Source organism: Carya illinoinensis, chromosome 13, assembly GCF_018687715.1.
Source record: "Carya illinoinensis cultivar Pawnee chromosome 13, C.illinoinensisPawnee_v1, whole genome shotgun sequence".
Classification (NCBI taxonomy): Eukaryota; Viridiplantae; Streptophyta; class Magnoliopsida; order Fagales; family Juglandaceae; genus Carya; species Carya illinoinensis.
In genome coordinates this window covers 33,722,313-33,739,617 of record NC_056764.1, presented here as the reverse complement: position 1 = coordinate 33,739,617, position 17,305 = coordinate 33,722,313, and the positions used below count along the sequence as shown (strand labels likewise).

The following is a 17,305-nucleotide window of genomic DNA, read 5'->3' as shown; positions in this document are numbered from 1 at the left end:
AGTTCGAATTTGGGTGACTATTAAAGTTTGAGTTTTACTACATACAGGTCATGCATGCATATTCCTTACGTATTTCACTTACACGACATGTTGGAAAAGAAAAAGAAAAAGAAAGAAGGGTTAAGAAAAAAAAGGAGAAAGAAAGAAAGAGCTTGGAATTGTCAAGCACCACTTACACGACATGTTGGAAAGTTTTGGCTCTTCCAGAGGAAGGCTAGCCAAGTTGACTGACTCTCCCACTTGTTTTTCAACATAACAATCGGTCCCCAAATCATAAGATTCCAATTGGAGTTGTTAAGCACGTACCTACTACCAACACTTCCTTTTGCCTAATTGCATAGAAAAGTCCACGACTCTTTTTATAAATGCAAACAACCTAGCCCTATTTACCGACATTACTACTTTATTCTCTGCATTCAAGAGCCGCCATGGCTGGAATTCTTCCCACCATGGCTTCCCAATTGCTAGTTTTCTTTCTTGTCTCTTCCTTCTGCATAATCTTAGTCTCTGGAGAAGAAGAGTCTGGCTTTGGAAGAGCTCTAGACAGAAAGCTACTCGGGCTCAAGAAAGAAAAGCTTAGCCACTTCCGTTTCTATTTCCATGACATAGTTGGTGGTCCTAATCCCACTGCCGTCCAAGTTGTGCCACCTCCCTCCAACGCATCAGCAACATTTTTTGGTCTTGTAAGAATGTTCGATAACCCATTAACCTTGGGGCCAAAGTTAAGCTCAAAATCTGTCGGAAAGGCACAAGGATTCTATGCTTCAGCTGCACAAGAAGAGATTGCTTTCTTGATGGTTATGAACTTTGCATTCACTGAAGGAAAATATAATGGCAGCACACTTTCCATACTTGGGAGGAACAATGGCGGCAGTAGCAGGGTGAGGGAGATGCCAGTGATCGGAGGCAGCAGGCTGTTTAGGTTTGCCAGGGGTTATGCTCAGGCCACCACTCATTCATTTGAACCCAAGACCGGTGACGCCACCATTGAGTACAATGTTTATGTCTTCCATTATTGATGTTCTTGACACATTTCTTTGTTTTGTTTTCCAATTATTCTATCTTTTGATGTTACATCTTTCGATAATGTCAGCTACTTTTAATAGCATTTAATCTAAGTGGGGTTGGTTTTGGGGTGTATTGAATTGCTTAAAATACTTTACTTTCATTATATATGTTCAAGTAGACATTTCAAAATTCCATACATGGAACTCAGGGCCGGCAATGCAGAGCACAATGTCACTCTAGGCGACAATTGAAAATGAAATTATTTTTTTTAATACAATCATTCAATCAATTCTCCAACTAGGTATAATACAAATAAAACAGACATTATGATTCCATAGCATGCAATTTATTTTTATTTTTTTAACTTTCAAAATCAGAAATTTTTTCTTTCCCGGATCATCATTATCTAAAGTTTAGATCTTTTAAGTTTCTAAATTTTGTACCCTCTTCTCATTTACTTACTGCAGTATCTCAAATAACTACACTTTTATGCTATAAGGGGCTTTCTTGAACATATTGCTTTAATTTAATTAGAACTCGTAGCAAAATATTAAAAGAATATACAAGATGTTTTCATTACAATACTAACCTTCTTTGACATCTATTTTGTGTAAGTTTTATTTATTTAACAGAATATAAATGGCTTGTGTCTATTTATTTTTTAACAAAATAGGGGCTATTTTCAAATTCATTTTTTTAATAAACCATGTAAGGGGCCTTTTTGGTGAGGGCTTAGGGAGTGGGGTCTTAAACAGATGTGGTTGGATCGATATGAGATAATCTTAAATGATTTGAGTTGATTTGTAAATAATAAAATTTTATGGATCTTATTAAAATCTATTTAAATGTAAATAGATTAAAATATATATTTGAATGAATGGAATTGGTTGAAATGTATTTAATTTTTTATAAAAAATTGATAAAATAATAAGTCTTATCCATGATTAATTTGAGATAGTTGAGGTCATCTTGACAAGTGGCGCCTCTAAAGCCGACCCTGATAGGACTCCAAATCTGCAATTCTACCCCCACAAGACGCGACTAAGAAAGACAAGGTTTTTGTGGTCTAGGTCTATAAAATATTATTATCATTTGTCAACTTTGCCATTGAAAGGGTCCGAAGGGACTCGATCTTGACCCTAAAAGAAATAAATTACCATGTTCTGTACGACTCAAGTAGAGTAAAAACTCTTCTTTAGGATATAGATTTTATCGTCTTCGTTCACACATGTTGATGAAATAACTATCAATTTAAGTGGTATATTAATATATATGAATTCAGTACACATGACCGAAAGTGATGAAACTTAGGACAAAAAAATAGTATTACTCCTTAGAATAGTCACTAGATGCAGTCTGAGCTATCCGAGCTTGGGCCATATCATTTGAGTTGGGTAATGTTACCACCGGCAATCTTGAACTTGGGTAACGTTGTATTGCTCAGGAATGTTGCCATTTCCATGTCTTAAACCCGTACCTAAAATCCCGGAGCTTTAGACCATGTGCTGTAAAGGCTTTTGAGGGGCCTATATAGACCTTTTTTTAATTGCAGCCTGAAGATGGCACTTTCGGTTTCAGCTTTCTAAGTTTGGAAGTGATCTTAACTCTTAAGCCTGTCCTATGATGGGGAAAATGGGTAGCAATATCAGAGTTCATAGTTGTTTCTACTATGACAAAGAATGAACCAAAGATCTATTTTCACCCCAACATTATCCTGACATGTGATGAACATCCATCTTATGAATCTCCAAGTGACAGTCCTTTAATCCATGAAGCTTGATCTTTGGATTTTGATAGCTTAAAAACTTATAAAATTGGATCCAATCATGTCTTACTACTCACTCGTATTTATAATATTAGATGGGAAACTTTTATTTCTCGTACTTATCTATCAAAGTGTCATCAACACATTTTAACCTTTTGACAGGTACGCACAAAGCTAAACTGCAATTCTGTGTCCCCAACCCTTCCTATTTTGATACATTTTTTAAAGAGAAGAGCATGCTGTCCCAGTTTTATTAGATGCCCTCACTTAAGACAAAGGAATGCCATATTACAAAATTAAAAAAACTATACAATGTAACCTATTTACAAATGACAACTAATCCTATATTCAACGTGTTATGCTTTATGTCTGAATTTTTGAAGACCAGCAAAATCTAGTTATTCAACCCATGCTGGTTTGGGATGTGATGAGAAGAAAAGAAATACGCCTGATCAGAACAACAATTTGCACCAGATTTGGCAGTCGGTCAGCAACAGAGTTTCCTTCCCTACAAGTGAGTGCTGAACAAAGAAAGATAGGACTTGATGGAAGAACAAATGTCTTCCCATATAGCATTAAACTTCCTGGGAGGATAGGAATTGCAATAAAGCTAAGCCAGTTAACTAGCACCACAGAATCAGATTCAAAAAGAACCTCAGAAAAACCGAGTTGAAGACAGTATAGAAGCCCCTGCTTTAAAGCCATCATTTCTGTAAAGAGTGTTGGTCCCTACTCCTAAGCAAAGTGAAGAACCAAAGAGAAATCTTCCACAGTCATCACGCATTAATACTCCCCCCACATCCAGCAGCTCCCAAGTTACCAAAAACAGGCACCATCTGTATTGAATATAATCTCTATTTTGAATCTTTAATACTCACTTCATTATTTACGAATGTTTAAATGTTGGATAAGTTGGTTGAAGAGAAGACTTCAAAGAAAAGAAAAAGAAGAGATGAAGAACAAATACCTCTTTTTTTATTAATCGAAGATTAAATTTTGCACTGTATATTAGTCTTAACCAAACTGATGATTCTTAAGGTTATTCAAATCTGTATATACTTTTGCCGCCGACCTATATATATAGCTGCCAGCTGGTTGTTATGGCTTTTGTACCACTTGAGAGCATCTGCATCGTACACATTTGGATTTTGGCCTCAAGAAAATTAACTGTTAAGTGACCTTAAAGTTTGGGGTCCATGAGACAGGGTCCCAACCATGAGACATACATACTTTCTCAAAGGAGCTTTGCATGTTTTCTTATAGGAATGCCACTTGTATCCCATTCTGAGCAAAGGATATCTAAAGTGGGTCATCTAAATCAATGCAGTTTGTGCTTGCCAATGAGGAGGCACAAAGTGGGAGGGATTAAGAACATAAACAAACGGAAAGCATTCGGCAAAAGAGAATAAACAAACAAGCAAACGGAAAGCAGTCTTCGTGAGTTGATCAATCATATATATAGTACTGTAAGTGTATCATATAAAAAGTGATGATGCTAAAGGGGATCCAGAACATGGTCTTCAAGCTCCTTTAGTGAAATTTTATATAATGAGCATATATATCCTGATCTTGGAATTGGTTTATCCTATGCAGCTTTGATGGAGTGCAGTACTGAGCTAGATTAAAAATCTAGTTTCTGATCGTCTCTTCAATAATATTACACCGTATATATTGGTGCTAAAACTAACAAACCAAATGGATATACTTGATACAAAATACAGTAGATACATGACAAGGAAGACTACAAATGAGGAGGTTTACTTAATATCTGTTGTTGTTTATAAATCAGTAACCCAATTAAGGATACAAATCGAGATGGTGGACTTAAGTTGTTTGATATATCTTTCTCAGATTAAGGTCTTGGCTTTCCATCTTTTGTTTGCTGGTAAGACGGGAAAAAATCCACTTTATGTCGGTAGGGGATGAGAACCCGTACATACCATTTTGACTACTTGAATAATTACTTCAAACACCAGCTGTCACTATTATCATTGCACCATTATCGATAAAGCTGATCACATTCATCGCTACAATTTATATATGCAGCTAAGTATATATACTGCATGCAGAGAATTCTTCATTAAATTTTCCTATCACTTCTTCCTACCAAAATTATCTTGCAACGATCATCATAAATTAAATTCCAGTTGTCTACCGTATTATCACAGCTCCTTTCCAAAATGTTTCCACATTATATATACACCAGTATAATGTGTGTGGTTAGATAATATTGTCGAAAGAACTAAGCACCATGCATGCCATCTTATGTCAGTTGAAAATATTGTAGCTCTTATCCTTAGTACTGCCCGAAGGAGGAATCCAAGAGCAAGATGCCGGCTAACTACTATATATCCTGGTCTTCTTGCCATATCAAAAAAGAGAGCTGGGATGTGCCAGATTTCATGATTTCATTCTCAAGAGATTTTGATCATCACTTTACTTTTTGGGATTTTGGCCGTGAGCTTCCATCAACCGCGTACCCCATCATGATGATCAACCATGCATATTCCCATTTCGTAACATCGATGATATATAATTTTATGGCGAGCTTGGGAGTTTATTCTCTATTAAATCAAAACTCAGCGTCCGTACGTTGATCATAATTAGTTTTCATTGATCTTATCTTGCTTTGATCATCACTTCTGCAACAACTTTTTACAGACAGCTTTTATATAAATATATATATATATATATATATATATTTCAAAATAACCGGCCTAACTCATGTACGTGTACGCGGTATCATGTCGCCAATTAGGCGCAGATATCTAAATTAATTATTTAGAGAATAATGTTATGTATGGTTATAAAATGTATAAATATTATATAATCATTTTAAAAATAAGTAGAAGATATTATGAGTTTTATTTTATTTTATTTTTTTAAATAATTATGTTATACTTGTATAGTTATGAGAATAATTATCATTTATCTTATTTAAAACACATATTTAACTTAATTAATAATTGATTAATTATGGTGATATGTATCGTTGTTGTCGATTTAGTCATGGGGGTGGGTTTTGAAAGGAATGCAGTGCATGCATGCCACTTGACTACTAATACAGCTCGAACGGTGTGGAATAAACTAGAAAGAATTTGTCAAGTGGGCCATCACCATCAATCGACTTGATTACATGACTCGATCCTAGCTGCTAATGAGGTGCCAACAAATGAGCGGGGAGAATCTGCAGTGAGATCGATCAAATAATACTGGAACAGAAGTGCTTTGGATTATTATACCATCATTGATGGAACATCATACATAGCTAGCTAGCTATGGTAAAAAAGATGTGTGAACTTAATCATATAGATGCTGCTTGCGATATATATGCCTGAACAAAACCAGGCAGCGCGCGGCATAATTTTTGCCATGGTCATCATGATTTTTTTAAGTGAATTCAAAACCCACTTTTTCCTGTGGAGTTTATTTCCAAATTTCTTTCAACAACCTCATCTCGCTGCCTGAACAACTCTCTAAATCTTCTAGCCAGGTATCTAGGCATTCGAGGAGGACCGTACCTCATGCAGCATGAGTACTACTTATGCAGCATGCATAGCCTATACCTTTTGCAGTTGTGTAACTATTTTCTTTTCTTATTTTTGAAAAAAAAAAAAAATCATATGTATCAAAACCATATATGCATGCCCCTTTAGTCTGCAGGCAGCTTTTGCCAACAATTAAAAATATAGTTAATGAATTACACGTCTAAAGTTAACATGCATGCCTGGACCACTATTTTTCAAGAGATATATAACTTTTTTTCACTAACACAAAAAATTATATAAAATAAATTTATAAATTAATGTAAATTTATAAAATTTATTAGATTTATTTTATAATAAAAATAATTTTATAATCTAATATATTATATTAAATTATATTAATTTATAAATTTAATTTTATATATTTTCTTTATAATTAAAGTATATTCCTTTCACATAATATCTTACTCATTGCCTTATTCACTACTAACCTCTGACTTCACTTTATCTTATGGCCACCAAAAAATAAAAAACCATCGCTTTTTTCATTCATTATCTTCCCAAGTTCATGCATGTCAATGGTCGGTCGTACGTGTTGCGTTACCATTGGTGGACGCATATACACAACAAAGAATCTGAATTCTTAACCATGAATTATTCTCACCGGCCAAAAGAATTATCCCGAGAAAAGATCTAGCCTCACGGACCCCCAAAATGCAAGTAAAGCTACACGTACGTACCGATATATCTATCACACCTGGAGGGTGGATTACAGAAAGCCATTTTCACTAAGTTTGAAATTAGCAGATCAAGAAATACTTCATGATCATGGGCGTGATATCCACGCGCAGTTCTTGATCCATGGCCTATAAATATTAGCTTCGTTTGACCGCACAAATCCCTTATCCTTGCAAACAAAGCCAGTTGATTTTCTAGACAGCCCTTACAAACCCCTCCCCCTCCCTCCTCCTCCTCCTCCTACAATACAAAAACCTTCATAAAAACCAGTTCAAACCCAATTTTCTTCAGTGCCCCTTTTTGCTAATTAAGCATAAATATTTATATATATGGCTAGATACTACAACCAATATTCTTACTTAGATTACCTCTCTTTCCCTATCCATCTCTGGTTCGTTGTTGGCATACTGTTCTTCATCTTGGGTTTCACATGGTACATAAACTACGAGTCGTTGTTCGAGGACCTGATCAATCAGATTAAACTCTTTTGCATGATTTTGCCCATACTTATATTGTTAATAGTTTACTGCCTATCTACTGGTGGTCTTCCATTTCTGGTACCTTTGCCAGAGAGGGACTCGCTTCATAGGGCCGGAGGATCTCCTTGGGGTGTGGCACTCTTGCTTGTCTTCCTCTTCTTCATGATCTCCTACAAATCTTCTTTTCATGATCGCTGGTTTCCCTTTATCAGCAAATGATCATGTTCAAGTTGTTTTAGCAGTTCTCTGGGTCCTTCATGTGAACGTACAAAAGAAGAGAGAAAAAGTGGGCGAACAAGACGAGCTTTATAACTTCGATTAGTTTAATATTCTAGCTCGGTGTTTGAGAATATATATAAATATGTATAGCCAGCCACCAGCTTTTATGCAGCAATATGTGGGCTGCTTTTGTTGCACTTCCGTTTTCTTTTTCGTTTTAGTTTTATTACCGATATTGCAGTTATATAAGTCATGACCACCAAATTGATCATCTTCTTGATCTGTTTGGTATATTGTAAGCGGCTTTGATCAATCATTGTATAATATATATATATATGTTACTTCTAACTGGCTAATTGATCTTGTGCTTGGTAATTTTGAAGATTTATTTTTTTGTATACTCAAAATTGAAGTACCAGAGGGATCTTTACCAGCACCTGGACTAGAGGCTCAATGTGCATTTGACGTCCCCCCATATTATGGTGATAATCAAAACCCTTCTGTTAAAATCTCCTAAATGAGAGTAATCTATATACAATCCAATAGGTTCCCAATCATTTTAAAAAATAGTAAAATTTCTTATTAAAAAATTATTATTTTTTTCATGTGAATTATATATTTATTTATTTTTTAAAAAAAATCACAAGAAATTGCAAGGCAGATGCGCAGTGCACACTCCAACCTTCCAAATATCCATTCCTCTCCCAACTAAATGGGAGACTTTTAAATCTACAGTGAAATTGGCTGGAGAAAAAACAGAACGATCTAAAAAAAAAAAACCAGTTTTGCCAACCAAGCAATTTTTGTATAAACGACGTTCCTTGTGTTGCGTGTATAGAGCCCTACTACCATTGCATATATTGTACGGCAACATCAATGGCTGGCCGCTGGCTCCTTCTAATAAGAAGGTGCAAAAGCCCCTTGAGATGGCCCCCCTGGCTTGTGCTTTTTAACCCCACGGAGAAAACACTGACTGTGCAGTGACTGTATATTTCGAAATCGTTTCAGAAGGTGTCAGATGGCACGTAAGTCTTTCTCTCACACGTGATACAGGCAGGTCCACATGACGGCCACAGGGGGGCGCCAGTACAACTACTACGAAAGAGTCTCAGCCTGACTAAAGAGAGCAGAAGAAGACGACGACGACGATAGACCCTTTGGATTCCATGCCTACCAACTCATCAAATAGTAGTAGTCTATGTATATATTAAAGCATATTATTCATCATAAAGCTGTTTATGAGACTAAACGAATTCTTTATCTGGACTCCCCCAAGATCAGGTGACAATTATTTGAGTTTAGAACGAGTTATAAGATTTTGAAGAGAGTGAAATCTTCACGCGGACAATTGGTTTTTTTCTAAAGCACCCGTTGGGTTCTACCCCATTCAGGTCTCTTTAATTAGATCTCTTGTTATTTTTTATTGTATACGTAGAGCTTTGCACCAAATAAAGATCAAAGCTTCCCCCACATCATGACCAGTTAGGTACGTAGTAAGAAACTAGAAACATTAATAATGTGTTAAGATGTTCTTCCACGCGCGTCCTAAGTTTCTCTAGTAACGACAGTACTTTCTGCTCTGGAAGCAATTATAAATCCCCATGCATATATATATTAATAGGATTTTTTGACTTTATCAGCATTGCAGTAAGTCTTTATAGAGATCGATCACTTAGGGTATAGGTTTAAGTTATATACTTAAATATACATGCTCATAAAAGTACTGGAGTGGTCCTATATATATGGACCATGCATATTACCCTATAGCTCAACTTTCCAAAGGTTCTCCTTATAGTATTTCCACTGGCATGACTCATATTTTTCCTTTTTGCTTTTACTTTTTTCCCCTTTTCGAAAATGTCCCATCTGATCTGCAGTACTCAAACAATACCTGCAATATTAAGCTATGTTCAAACGTGCGTCTGGGCCCCTTGCCCTTGGGGTTACTCATGATCAAAAGGACGAGTGAGTGCCTAATTAGCTTCTGTACGTGTGGCTTATATTGCTCCCAACCCATGTATTGTAATTGTAGTCTGTGAACACTAAAGAAATAACGACCTGCAGCTTCAGTGATCGGTTAATTTCTTTGTATTGTTATTTGCAAGTTAATTTCTTAATGCTAAATGAAGTTTTTAGCTAGCCACTAGGGAAAAGCAAAAGCTAGCTCCCAGCTGGGAACCAGTGTTACTTGAAATGTTTAGGAATTGTGCAGGAATGTTATTGACCAACAGAGACTAACAACTGTTATTGTATTTAATAATAATAATTTTTTTTTTTTTTTAAAAAAAAGCCATAGGATAACTCCTAACGCAAGTTGTAAAGCATATCTTCCAACTTTCCTGTTAAAGATGAACACGAAGCACGTCACGTCCGTACACACATTTGAGGGCAAAAGTTAGCTAATTATAAGCCTGTGTTTGGATCTGGAGGAAAGCAATTTAGAAGAAGCAGTACTTTCAAGGAACTCCCAGTACTGTTCTTATGTTTGGAGACTACAAATTGATCGCTTTTTGGTGGATATCTGGGGGGAAAAAGTATTAAGAATCGGTTTCTTCTTCTTCACATCTATAGAACTACAAAATTTTAGTGATCCAAAAGGACGACACCGAAATCTGGAGAATCCATTTCTACTTGTTGAGACGATGATACGAGATCTTTAGATTAAGCAAGTTGAACAGACAATAGCAAAACCGTACTTAAGATTACAATTATTTGCTAGCACAGTAATAGCAGGCGCAGCTAATCCTTCTCCTCACTCTTCATTTTCCATAGAAATGAAATGCAAGTGGAGAAGGCTACATTATTATATATATGCACCAAAAGCACATGCACACATTACTGAATGGACATACATGAGCTCTATTTAGAAGAAAAGGCCATGCAAGGAAGGTTGATAGGATATGAGAAAGAAAAGCAGCAGAAGTACAAAGGCCACACCCCAAGGTGAGCCCCCGGCTCGGTGGATGGCACCTGGTTCGGACCCTGGCATGGGGAGGCTAAGATGGCTACCTGTAGAGAGCAAATGAACAGCAATGACTAGCAGCAGAGGGGAAATTACCAGTAAACGTTGTAAGAGTTCGGACGCTGTAGCCATTATAGCATCATAAATTACATAACCCAGAAATCCACAGATGCATATTATAGCTGCCGTTAGTAGCCAGTGCTCTGAGAGGCTGAAAGAACTTGACGTTCTTGATCTTGGGGAGGAGGCCATTAGGACAAGTGCTTGGGGAGTACTGAGTGAGGCGTAGGGAGTGAAAAGGGTCAAGAAATATCAGACATACACATGCAAGGATATATGGCCGAAAGGGAATAAATTAAATAATATTAACACAGGACCAGATGTCCTTTTGTATTTGTTCGGTGGAGTTATGCACACTTAACCGCAGTAGGATGAATTACAGGAGTCATATTTTGAGGCTCTTGTCCGGACTGTACAACAATGGGCAATAATTTAACAATTGCACCTTAGCTTAGATTTAACTCATTCGTTTGGAGTCATGTGATTATGGAATTTAGTACTCCCACTCTAGCATTTCTGTGCATATTTCAGTCAGTTATCAATCAAATAATTTATTGATATGGATGCATGGAGAATGCTGGAATTTCAAAGGAATCCCATATGGGTTACCATGACAACTTCAGACTATTCTCAGCATATAGGAAAGAGTTCGGTACCAGAAAGCTTCTAGCTGCTTTGACAATTATCTATTGAGCATGCAGTAATGAGATGCTTCGCATGCTTAAATAGATCAAAGCTCTGGACACTAACAAATGACAAGATGTATTGCCATATCCAACCCATGCCACTAAGCACTTTTGGCAATGCCATGCAAAACTTCACTTCCTCGTGGCAGAAAATGAACAGAACTAGCAACTTTTTGCTGCAGGATTTTACCTGAATTTGTACACATCATGATGTCCACCAGTGCTTGGCCTACCAATCTCCAATACTGCAACAACTTTATACTACTATAATAAAGACTAACACAATGTGAATAAAAATAAATAAAAAAAATTATACATGAAAGTTCTGCTGCACAAATTAGAAATAGTCCCTGGTTACCCCTTGCCCAAAGGGACTGTTGAGAAATTTAGACCTTACTTCTTGCAAATTTTTGCAGGTCTTACATCCGGGTTCATTTACCAAATTACAGAAAAATCGATTAATTTATTGAAAAAAAATTATGAGTATTTCAACCCTTACACTCCTAAACAAGCTGAAATTTACAACAGTGTGTAGGCTGCATTTTGACAATCTCTTTGGCATCTTGGGAATAAGTGCATCAAATTAGAAGAAGTATCTCTGCAACTTCATCTTGGAAATAACTTAATTCCCATGCAAACGATGGCTGTTGCCAAGAACAAAAATCCCTGGAAGCTCAAGCACTTTGTTACCGAAGACAATTCAACCAGGAAATCACCTTTTTTTCTCCTTTTAAATATTAGTGTAATAAGAAACACTCACTTTAGGGTGGAAGTAACACCGCAGTACAACTCTCCATCACAAAACAGGGGAACGCATCTATACAACTCTCAAGCTTCAAAACAATATCAGTGAACCATCTATCTGTCCTTGTCCCTTTCACGTAAAATTTTTTCTTCATCCCTACTTTCCCAGCATAATCATCAGATTCCCGTATAAATATAACTCGATTGGCCAGAGGTCTACAGTTAACCTACAGCCTCTTCAAAAATTATTTCCTCAGAACCTCCATCTACTTCCATCCAACTGCACCCAGGAACCTTCATCAATCCCTTCTTTTTCATGGCCACTCTCAGGTCGGCTGCATCATACCAGCAACCAGATAAAGAAGATACATTAGCTGCAATTACATAGTTTGCTCCAAGTTCAGGCTCTAATTTAAGTAAAAGTTTCCTCAGGTAATCATCCAAACAAATGCTTCGTCCATGGGTTCTACATGCACCCAAGAAGCTCCTTATTATTATTGAGTTAGGCTCCAGTGGCATCTTCTTGATAATCTCATAAGCTTCATCAATCAACCCAGCTCTTCCAAGCAAATCCACCATGCATCCATAATGCTCCATTGCTGGCTTGATATCATAAATTCTTACCATCTGATCAAAATACTTTTCCCCTTCATCGACAAGACCTAGGTGGCTACAAGCTGACAAGATCCCAGCAAATGACATGCTGTCTGGTTCCAGTCCAGATTGTTCCATCTCAGTAAACAATGAAATAGCATCTTGCCCACGGCCATTATGTGCAAGACCAGATATCATAATTGTCCAAGACTGCAAATTCTTCTCATCCATCAAATCAAAGACTTGGAAAGCTTTCTCAATATACCCACACTTGGAGTACATTTCCAGGAGAGCTGTCCCCAAGGCAACATCCAACGAGATTTGGTTTATGATGATGTAGGAGTGGATGGACTCCCCAATGCTGATATCAAGAAGACGAGTACAGGCAGAAAGCAAGCTGACCAAAGTGACCGAGTTTGGCTTTTCATCTGCTAGCTTCATGTGTCGGAACATCTTAAAAGCATCTGACAGGCAGTTGCTGTCAACCAATAAGAATAAGGTAACTGGGGTTAAGACCAATAAATAAAGACTTTTTTCTTTATAATACATATTTACATGAGAATTACAGAACAAAGGAGATGGAAACACTTGGTTAACAACATCATAATCAAAGTCAGTTTGACTAACTTGAATGAAGGTTCGCATTCTACAATGATAGACACCTCATAACAATCACAGATTATTATCTTAGAAATCTAAGAACTGGAGGTAACGCTTTCTGTGATCTCATGACACAAGGCACAAACCTTGCAGCTTAGCCATGATTGATGCAACTTATATAAACTAAACTAAAAAGAAAGCATAAAGTGGGATAGAACAAAAGCTCAAGAAAATTTATGAAAAGCAGTGAAACAGACCAAATACACCTAGAGGGGTATGTGAACAGGTGTTATATTCACAATTATGAGGAATTTAAAATATTCAACAAATCAAAGTATTCAAGTAACCATAGAAAGGGAATAGTTTTGAAAAACCATTCAAAAGAAAAATCACTGCAGACCGCAGCTACCATTTATAAATCCATTATAGAAGTAAATGATAGACGCTCACAAAACCTGATTCACGATCCCCCATAAATAACCCACTCAATCTTTGTAACACAGAAACTCCAACCACCTTCATAGCTTCAAGCCTTCACTCACTCACAAACTCATTCACTCCGCTGGAACTCCAGCACATCGATAATCTCAAAAAACAAGATAAAAAAAAAAATGAACAGGGTGATGATCTGTTATAGAAAAATATTTGGCTAGGAAGCATGTAATTTCAGAAAGCTTTCTCTCATAAGAAACCAACCCGGGATCACTGAATAATGCCTCAGGTACCCAGGAAATGTCGCATCATTGAATCTATAAAGTAAGGTTTAAATAAATCAGGATTTAGAAACCTTGTCGAAATCAAACTTGGGTCATTTCACTCGGTCAAGACGTCCCACTCACGTCTAGCAAACTATCTCGCAATGCTTCACCCAACCGCAGGTCCTATGCGTGTCTAGTGACCATCAAATTACACATCTCGCTCGACTGATCATCTCATGTGAGATAGCGAAATCTTGATGTCTCATTTATCATAGCTTCAGTTGACAATGAGTCTCATGGGAGTACATAATACATATCTAACAATCTAATGTATTTTGGCAAACGCATACTGATCTTATTTTGAGAAAGTCATGTTTCACCGACTATTAATACCTCTCTTACCACCAACCGGAAAAGAGGAATATAAACGAAAAAAATATTTTGAATAGCAGAAGCCTTTCATAGTATTGTTTTTATTGGGAGTGAAGTAAGTTTGAATAGTTTATCCATTCTCATCACTACTATCATAAGTCTTCTATGTGAAGCAATTTTATGGTTCTTTCATAATGTCAATTGAATAATAATAATGACTTCTACCGATCAAAAAAAATAATAATAACTTCATTATTATAAAGAATATGCTCAGCATCATTTGTCATGAGAATATGTTGGATACCAAGAATCAATTGAGAAGCACTCTTGATACGTTGGGAAGAACATTTTCCACATTAGTTTTCCTACTGTACTAACTCTGGCATGTCTGGAATATTAATAGCAACTTCAACAACAAAATCAAGCACATTTTATAAGTAAAAGTCCATGTATTAATCAATAACTCAACACAATAGTTCAAGGCATCCATTAACATGCAGTTCAAGAATGGGGGTAGCATTGGTGAATAACTCTAGAACCAAAGTACTCTATATATCATCCTCAAGACTTGCTCAATGGAAAGTTTAGTAGCCCGGGTCTTTTGATTCTGTGGAAAAAGAAAACTATAAATTCATAGTTTGGCAAGGTAACAAAAAACATTTCTCATCAATTTTTACTAAATGAAACCGAATAAATTTAACAGCACCATGCTCAGCAAGCTTTCTGATTATGTTAGGTTTTTGTTAAGGTATGTTTTTATTTTGTTTTGATTAAAAATGCGTAGTTTAATATTTTGTATAGTGTTTAGGTTTTCTATTCCTGTTATTTTGATGTCTGGGTTTGGACTTTATGATTATATGTAAACCCCAAGTGTCTGGATGTAACCACGGTATTCATCCGCCATAAGTGAAGGCTATCAATAAAATTGAGGTACCGTCCTCTTCCTTGAAAAAAAAAAAATGCTCAGCAAGCTTTCAAGCAAAACAAACCCCCCAATCATTCATATTGAGGTTTAGTAAAACGTAGAGAAATTGAATAGGAATATTTATTGAAGGATGAAAGGGATATACCAAGCAACATATCCCGCAATCATGGAGCTCCAAGAAACCATATCTCTTACAGTCATTTCCTCGAACACCCGCCTTGCAAGCCCGATCACGCTGTAAGCAGCATACATTCTCAAAAGAGTATTTCCTATATATCGATCGGAGTTGAAACCTGCCTTTATAACCATTGAATGCATCGCCCCACCTTCTCCAACAATCAAACACCGACCGCAGGCTTTTATAACAAAAGGGTACGTGAAATTGTCAGGTTGAAGCCCAACCCTTTGAAGCCGAGAGAACAGCCTCACTGATTCAATCGGAGCTGAGCTCTTGGTGAGCTCTCTAATAATTGTAGTCCAAGCAAAAAGTGGAGGAGTAATGGCTACGTTATCGAACACTAATTTTGTGAAACCCACCGAAATCGAGCAAGCGGAAAGGACAAACTGAGAGACGAACTCGGCGTCATGATCGATAGCGGTTTTGAAGACCAGTGACTGAAGTTGAAGAAGATGGGTGGTAGTTTTCGACCGTTGGATGAGGTTTTGAATTTGGCGGCAAATCATGAAGATACGTGAGTTTATAATCGAAGTGAAGTCCTGACATAAAGGAAGGTTTTTTTGACGTATTAAACTCGGTTGCTGTCCATGGCTACAGAAAATCACATTTGCAGACTCCACAAGACTCAAATGGATCCTCTACGCCGGCACAGATAGCACCTTTCAAGTCTTGAGCATTTTAATAGAAAAATGATGTCTATCCTTTCGATTTTATTTACATAACTTTAATGTATCAGTAGAGTGAAAATTTTAGAATTTTAAATTTTAAACTTAGATTAAAAAAAATAATGATAAAATGAGACTGTCACACAATACGTATAATATTATGAGTACTTTAGCAATACCCATATATTTATTCAATTCAGTAAAAAAAAATAGAAATGATGTCAATTAGGAAGAGACATCTTACGAATGTTGTGGCGAGAGAGTAATGGAAGTCTAAAGCTCAGTCTAGAACATGATTATTCTCAGATTATCTGAAATATTCTTAACATCCAAACAGAGTTTAAAAAATTTCAATCAATGATATAATTTAGGTTCTATATACATAGATGTAAAACACCTCTTTGCAAGTCTCAAACTAGTTTTGTTCGAGCTTTGGGCTCCGACCATGTGTCTCTCTCCTCGAACGGCAATCATCAACCAATTATTGCAGTGGTGAAACGCCAAATCCGGTCTAAAGGAGAACTCTTGAACTTGGGTTTCTCCCAAAGTATGTTCTGCCCCTTGGATTCACTTCAATCCCACTATTCGCGTGGATGCCTGATTCCCCAAAATGGGAAAGAATTCTAAGTGGGAAATAGCTGAGCTTTACGGGATCGTGTTCTAAAATTTCTATATGTATATAGATTCAGCCGACCTCTTAAAAAGTCCAAACAAGGAAAGAAAAGATAAAAAGCTGCAACTTTGTCCTATAATTTTTTGTGTTTTGCCCTCGATTCTTGCTTCCATTTGCTCAATATTTCAAGGCTCAAGTAGTTATGAGAAATCCTAAAACATCCTCTACTCGAAAGGGAGACACATTGTGTTGTTGATGAATCAATATATGTTATAGCTTAAGTGCATGACTTGGATGGAAGGGAAGCACTATGAGACAGGTGTTGCTGCAGCTGCTAATTTTTAACTAGATTTTCCAAATTTCATTGAATAATTTTCGTGTCTATAACCCTGAAAAGAAAGAGAACTTCACGATGAATCAAGTACTCAAGACCTTCAATAAGAACTTTCTAAACCAGAAAGACTAATCTGTTGATTTCAGATTGGGAATCTTTAAACATGGGGTTCCATTTTTC

The 17,305-nt window shown here is 36.6% G+C and overlaps 2 protein-coding genes across 2 annotated transcripts; one reads left to right on the top strand and one right to left on the bottom strand.

The window, feature by feature from the left end:
• The first annotated feature begins 347 nt into the window (after window positions 1–347).
• Window positions 348–1,140, top strand: LOC122291217 (dirigent protein 22-like). Its single transcript, XM_043098861.1, has one exon. The coding sequence runs from the start codon at window positions 429–431 to the stop codon at window positions 1,017–1,019; it is 591 nt and encodes a 196-aa protein (XP_042954795.1). The 5' UTR covers window positions 348–428; the 3' UTR covers window positions 1,020–1,140.
• A 9,188-nt stretch (window positions 1,141–10,328) lies between these two features.
• Window positions 10,329–16,228, bottom strand: LOC122291963 (pentatricopeptide repeat-containing protein At5g66520-like). Its single transcript, XM_043100035.1, has 2 exons — window positions 15,481–16,228; window positions 10,329–13,218 (listed from the first exon to the last, which is right to left on the bottom strand). Exons 1-2 carry the CDS (start codon window positions 16,017–16,019, stop codon window positions 12,369–12,371), a joined length of 1,389 nt encoding a protein of 462 aa, XP_042955969.1. The 5' UTR covers window positions 16,020–16,228; the 3' UTR covers window positions 10,329–12,368.
• Window positions 16,229–17,305: the final 1,077 nt, after the last annotated feature.

Coding starts and splice junctions, on each gene's coding strand:
- LOC122291963 (XM_043100035.1), bottom strand. CDS start 16,019: ATGATTTGCCGCCAAATTCAAAACCTCATCCAACGGTCGAAAACTACC. Junction 13,219..15,480: donor ATTGCGGGATATGTTGCTTG/GTATATCCCTTT, acceptor ATTGGTTGACAG/CAACTGCCTGTCAGATGCTT.
- LOC122291217 (XM_043098861.1), top strand. CDS start 429: ATGGCTGGAATTCTTCCCACCATGGCTTCCCAATTGCTAGTTTTCTTT.